Source organism: Centruroides sculpturatus, unplaced genomic scaffold (genome assembly GCF_000671375.1).
Source record: "Centruroides sculpturatus isolate CEXI.00-Female unplaced genomic scaffold, Cexi_2.0 scaffold134, whole genome shotgun sequence".
In the NCBI taxonomy this organism is placed as follows: Eukaryota; Metazoa; Arthropoda; class Arachnida; order Scorpiones; family Buthidae; genus Centruroides; species Centruroides sculpturatus.
The window spans coordinates 764,379-771,206 of record NW_019384368.1 but is presented as its reverse complement, the minus strand read 5'-3'; the positions used below and the strand labels follow the sequence as shown (position 1 = coordinate 771,206).

The 6,828-nt window shown below is 30.2% G+C and overlaps 1 protein-coding gene across 1 annotated transcript in view; it reads left to right on the top strand.

Annotated features, from left to right (window-relative positions):
* Positions 1–381: 381 nt before the first annotated feature.
* LOC111613278 (UPF0472 protein C16orf72 homolog) overlaps positions 382–6,828 on the top strand; it is a 32,836-nt gene continuing 26,389 nt past the window's right edge. The window contains exon 1 of the mRNA XM_023354631.1: positions 382–737. Coding sequence (XP_023210399.1) covers positions 542–737 — 196 coding nt within the window. The 5' untranslated portion in view covers positions 382–541. The remainder of the gene's footprint in view (positions 738–6,828) is intronic.

Below are 6,828 nucleotides of genomic sequence, written 5' to 3'. Positions count from 1 at the left end.
ATTAATACAATCTACTCCATAATCGACACGAAAATATATAACATTTGCTATTATATCGTAAAATAGGTAAAAAGTTATTGTGTCAGATGTCCCTGATTTAAAAAAAAATAAAAAGTGTAAAAATTTTAATAATAAATAGAATTTATATTTTTAAATTGATTTCAACTTCGATGTTATTAATAATTTAATATTAATCAGTTAAACGGATAAATAAAAAAAATTAATTGATATATAATATAATGTGTAAATTTTTAAAACGTATAAATCCTCATCGAAAATATTAAATAATATAAATCGCCGTTATAAATGCATTAAAACGTTATAGATAGTGGAAAAAATAATAATTACGATTCGGTTTTAATGAAAGAAAAATATTTTACCCATAAGGCCAGACGGACTTGTTTAGAAAGATGGAGTCGGTATCTACGCAAAAATGAAGGAAGAGGGGTGTGGTGGAAGAATTCCGTAAAAATCGTCGATTATAAAGTTAATTAAGTAAATTGTGTTAATTAATTAACTGTGTATCTTTAAAAAGTAAAATATGAGCGACGGACACGATCATGAAGACGAAATTGAACCGTGGTTAAGCCTAACAAGTTGGGAGCAACAATGTGTTGAAGAACTGGAAGGTTCTCCCGATTTAGAATCTCAAACAGAAAACGAAAAAGACTGTTTAGCACAAAAACTCTGGTTTTTATTTCAAAATGCAGCTACGTGTATAGCTCAGCTTTATAAAGGTAAGTACTTGTGTAAATGTACGTATGTAAGAAAAAATATTTAGGCCTACATATCTCAAGGACAAGTATCAGATTCTTCACAGACTCAGCTGTGAAGCATCAACAGGATTTATTCGTTATTATTTTTAAAAAAATGTTTACTAAGAAGTGAGATTATTGAGTAATTGCTTACATTCAGTAAATAAATTTGGGTGTGTAAATACTCATATTTCATAACTTAAGCATTTATAAATAAGTAAATTGTGTTGACTTCTTATTCAATTGAATATAATTTGGAGGTCAAGTTTACATTTTTAATCTTGTAGAACTTTTTATTAGAATAGCTATGTTAAGTCGAATGCCCGATATGAGCAATTATTTATTGTGACGTGGTCTCAATGCCAGGCTGCAAGTTTTAATTTATTTAATTTATAATATATGCTCTCCACCTCAAATTAGTAGTGGCTTGCCCCTGTATATCATACTTTTCCTTTAACAATAGAGTCATGCCGGTCTAATGCCTTTGGGAGAAATTTTTGAATTAAATAACATGACGTCCAGTTTGTATCAGAAGTTAGTATATAGTTAATCGGGGCCTCATGCCCGAGGTTTCCATATCTGGTCTCGTCTTTTGTCTATCCGACTGTGTTCTCGAGATTAAGGAAAGACAGACAAGACAAGAAATGGTGGGAATTTATAGGTCTACAGTTTTTTCAAATTGCAGCCCAAAAAGAAAACCTTCTCAATTAATTGGATTATACGAATCTCTTCACCAGCATAATTACTTTTTGAATGTTTTAGCAGCCATTATAAGGATATATATACGTCTATGTAGAATGGTTAAAGTTGTTAAAGAATATTCTGATATGTATTTTGTATGTATCCAGACGATGTCTACTAGAACAACTGATAACATCTGACAAATAAATAAATTTTATTGGTGAAGGCTTATCTAGGAACCTGTTTATTTAAGATATATAGCAATTTCATTATATATGATAATTCAATTTGGCATAGATATACAGAATTAAGTAAATAGACCACCTCACTGATTGTGATTAAAATTAAAAATTATAACAAAATATTTAAATTAGATAACTTTTCTAGATGAAAAACTCTACTTTAGTATTATATCTAATAGATATTTGTGTGTGTGTGTGTGTTAAATTAAGCCATGCTTGCGTAAACTAAAAATGTGTATTATTATAATATAGTATAAGTATGGATATATAAGTGTATATAGTATATATATAATTAAAACAATAGTATTAGGGATTTAATAAATGTAAAATACTTGTATTGATTCAATGCAGAATTTATGCAATAAATGCAGAGAAAAGAAAAATAATAAATTCAGTTATTAAAAATAATTTTCAACTTTGTCAAATGATACATTTTTAAATACGGTAAAATATTGTTAAAATTATTAATATGAATTGACCTATTAATAGAAAGTCATTTGGTTGTAGTGATTGTATCACCACTGCAGGTAGCAGCATAAAAAATATATCACTGATCTTGCTACTTGATGGCATAACTTTACATATGTTTTTTTTAATGAATAATAAATGTGTTTATATATGCATGTATGTAAAAAGAAGTTTGAAGTAATTTTATTTTAGAAATATATAAAATTTTTATCCCTAGTCTCAGAGTTCAGAATATCTTTCCTTGATGGCCCTGCCCATCATTTGGGATACTACATTTCAAATGTGGAATGCAACTGTTTAAATATGTTATCAACAATATTTCTGATCATGATTGATTTGTACTTTTATCTATTACTGTTATTCTCATTGACTATATTAAAGGTGTTTTATATTTAACTAGTAGCCCGGGACGCCCCCTAGTGGGCGTTTTAGCAGTATTACAAATTCCTATGAGGCATGTTTAATGCACTTAATATATGAAAGTTGTGTGTGCTTAATTTTTAAAAGTTTGATGCACTTAATATATATAAATGTATACAACTGTTCATCTTAGAAAGTAAACTTAAAAAATCAATATGCAAACAGCAAACAGTATTTGTACATGAGAAAGTGAAGCTATTCTTTACTCAAAATTGTTCAATAGAATTAATATAATTAAAAAGTCAAGTATAAATATATACAAATCTTCATGTTAAAAAGTAATGTTAACAGATCAATACATAGCAAACGTTATTTGCCCCCTAGTGAACATTACAGGCATTCCGTGACAATAATAAATTCCTATTACAAATATAATGAATTATTTATATTGTTATATTGACCAAATAATAATTTATTGGCCAAATGAATAATAATAATTTATATTGTTCATTTAAATAATAATTAAAATTGCTAATTTAATTTGAATGTTTTAAATATGACACACGATACGGGCGCTTCTAGTGTTCGTTATCAAACGGTTACGGGACGGACGGACACGTTGAATGGGTTATATATATAGATACAAATAGGCAACAATATTAGCAGCAGCAGCAGCACATCATAAGCAAGTTATGGTAAGCATCATTACAAATGTGCTAATAGTAAAACTTACAGTATCATCTCATAAAGTTCTTTTAACTATTATTACTTTTTATGTGCACATTATAAGCACATATTATCTATATACAGTGAAACCTTGATCTATTGTTCCCATATAAATTGTTTTACCACATCTATCAGTTGTTTTCTCCTGTTTGAAATAAGGACCCATATATATAATGTTCATTTTTCTTGTATTTTTCATTCCTGCATAGTTTGTATTTTAACTAAAAGAAAAATAATATTCCATATCAATTGTTCTACCCACAGTAGAGGATGCTAAATTGAGAGACTGATTTTTGTGTAGCTCTCCATATTTAAAAGTTAAAAAGATTCATACACAAAACTGGTTGCGTTTTCTGGTAAAATCACTTAAAGCCACTTTGTTAAAAGACAGTTAAGTTATTTCTGCTTTAAGTTAGCTGCTGCAGCACTAGTGTAGTGAGGTTCTGAGTACTGAAAACAGAAGTTAAGATGGCTACCATCATAAATTATAAGCATATTACATACATAAAATTAAGATTGTGACATACAAAAATGTGTTTTGAACTTGTTATCCAAAAAATTAGAAATGTACTTTTCCATATAATCTTTTATACTGATATCAATGTCTTCAGATTTAAACACTGCTAAAACATGCATTGTCAGGTGAAGAAACCAGTTATGTAGGGGCCACAGCTAGAAGGTTATGTTCACATATTCTTGAACATCAAGAAGACATCAAAAACACCAGGCCAGTTATAGAATTAGCAAAGAAAGTGCTTGATCACAATTACCAGCTGCTCTGGAGCAAAACAAAATTACTGAAATGCTGCAACAAACATAAAGAGCTATTTGTTTGGGAGAGAGTCTATATTTCTGTCACTGAACTGTGCAACTCCCCAATTCTCGAATTACCAGAAACTTGGGTAACAGCTTTTAAACAACTCAATCCACGATGTTGAGGTCTTTGTTACTCAGATGTCTTTTTGATATATCTTATACTTTATGCGTGTTTTGGGCTCTTTTACGGCCTTATTCTTCCTAAAACATGCTTATTTAAAACTGTTTTCCTTCCGCACGCTATGATGCACAAAAGGATTTTTAAATAACATTCGAAAACAAAAAATCAGTTATTCCGTTGGAAATATTGTTCGATAATTTCGAAAATCCGAAATTTGTGAAACCATCAGATTAGAGTTCGAAAAATAAAATATTTAATTTTGGAAATAAAAAAAAGTATGATGATATCAGATTTGTGCTCTAAAGCGATTGCAGAATAATCAAACTTCAGCTTCTTGAGCATCCTTTTGGTTTCTGTGATGCAAGAAAAAGATGATCTGCTTTTATTCTGTGAATACGTCTTCAGTGTTTGTGTTGCTTCATAACACTTACCAAATTGATTATTTCTAGCTTCGTATAGAATAAGGAAGAGGAGTTTACCTTTAAACTTGATTGTTACCCAATGACTATGTAGAGACTAAGCATATACAGATTAGATACTCATAGCTATTAAATGGTGGTAGTCATGTTTTTGTTGCCACATTTTGCACAATTCTGCAATAGATATATTATTAAATTAATTATATTATATTAAATCTGTCTGTATTTTATATTTAATAATATAACTGTACAGGTCACAAATAAAAATAGTGTGTCCCAAAAAAATTTTACCATTTTAAATTATTGTAATTATGTTGATTTATTATTTGAGAATGTTGTGATGTATATTAAAACATTGGAAAACTGTCAAAGCTTCATATTTGCCCATTACAATTTCTCAATGTGTGCACCTCGTATTATACAGTACCCATCTAACTGATACTCAAATTCTTCCTATGCTCATTATAGCATATCTATTATCACTTCAGCCACAATTCTACGTTTCCTGCAGATTACTTGTATCACAATGATGATTGATTCAGGCTTTCTAGAATAGGTTTTTTTTCTTTCACAAAACACAGAATGCCTTCTCTGTTATGGAGTTGCCATTTTCTTTAATGGTATTTCCTAGCAGGAGTAGACAACAAAAAATTTGAATTCACATAGATGAAACTTGGACAGTTACTCTAGCAATTGGTGTATGTTGTACGCTTTTCATATTATAATTAACATAATTATAATAATTTGAAATAGTAGGCTAGCATTTATTTTGGAATACTCTGTATTTATTTTTTATGTAATTGCTCAATATAATCAAAAATATTTATTTTTTACAAACTACAATTGATAGCTACATTTTCCATACACTTGCATAGTCATAAATTGAAATTGATATATTTAAATTATTTCCAAATCTATCTTGGTGAGATAAAAAGGCACTTAAATATATGGTCAATAGATTATTTACACCAGCTATAAAATTAGAAGATTGTAAAATAAAAATCTTTTACAGCATTTTACATAATGTGATCTGTAAGCAAATACTAGTTTGAGGGAAAAAAAATGTTGATCTGCAAAAAATTTTAAAATCAGAATATTAAATTTCAAAAAAGTAATAAAATTTTTATTACAAATGTCATCTACAAACAACATTGATTATGGATGAACTATTTGCTCAATTTTACTAAAGTGTCCAAAACCTTTCCCTTAAATAGTTTAGGATGTATCAATCTCTTCCCCTGTTTTTATGCTCTTTTGTTACTAAGTTTCTTACAACAATGTTCACTAGGAAAAATTACTGGTGCTCTGAATTCTACAGTGTCATCTCTTCAAAACATATCTGTTTTAGTTTAAAGAATTTTATCATCATAAAATTGGTTAAGCATTTCTAATAAATAAAGAATCTTCAAATACTGCATTAATATAAAAATATCACTTACTAAAACCAATAACCGGTATTAAATAATCGTAAAATATACTGCGAACATTTTCGGTTCCTTCCCTAGGACCTTTCTCAAGCAGCGATTCGTCTTTAGAATAACTATGAACGAAGACCAGTAAATAGCGATATTCGAAAAATTATCCTTCCGAACAACATTACGGAATAGAAAATCCGTAACGTTTATAACCAGGAGTTACACCAGCAAGTACTTGAACTAGCACATTTGATCTGCTACAGCTCTATTTTTCAATTTGGTGGAACCACATATGCGCAGGGCAGAGGAGTGCCTATGGGAAGTGCGGTCTCAGGCGACCTTTGTGAACTGGTAATAAGACAGCTGGAAGATAAAACAATTCCTAGTTTCTCCCACATCATCTTAGTATACAAGCGATACATAGACGACATCATTATTTTGTGGAAAAACAACCCAGACATCACCCACTTTATTAATCAGATGAACGACAATCCGTATGGCCTTACCATAGAGCTGGAACAACATAGTGATAAGGATGTACATTTTCTTGATTTGAGCATTACGTTTGGAGGAGACACCTTGGAAACTTCTGTATACCGCAAAGCTTGTCACTTCCCAATGTATATCCCAGCGAACTCCTGTGACCCATTCAGATATAAAATGGCGGCCTTTAAAGCACTGGTTAAGAGGGCCCACACCCATTCTTCAACTCAGGAGGCATTAGTTCAAGAATTGAACTATATACTTAACATCGCCGGTCAGCAGGGATTCTATAACATGGTCCATAAGTTAGCCCGACATTACAGCGTCGGCCTACCACCGCCA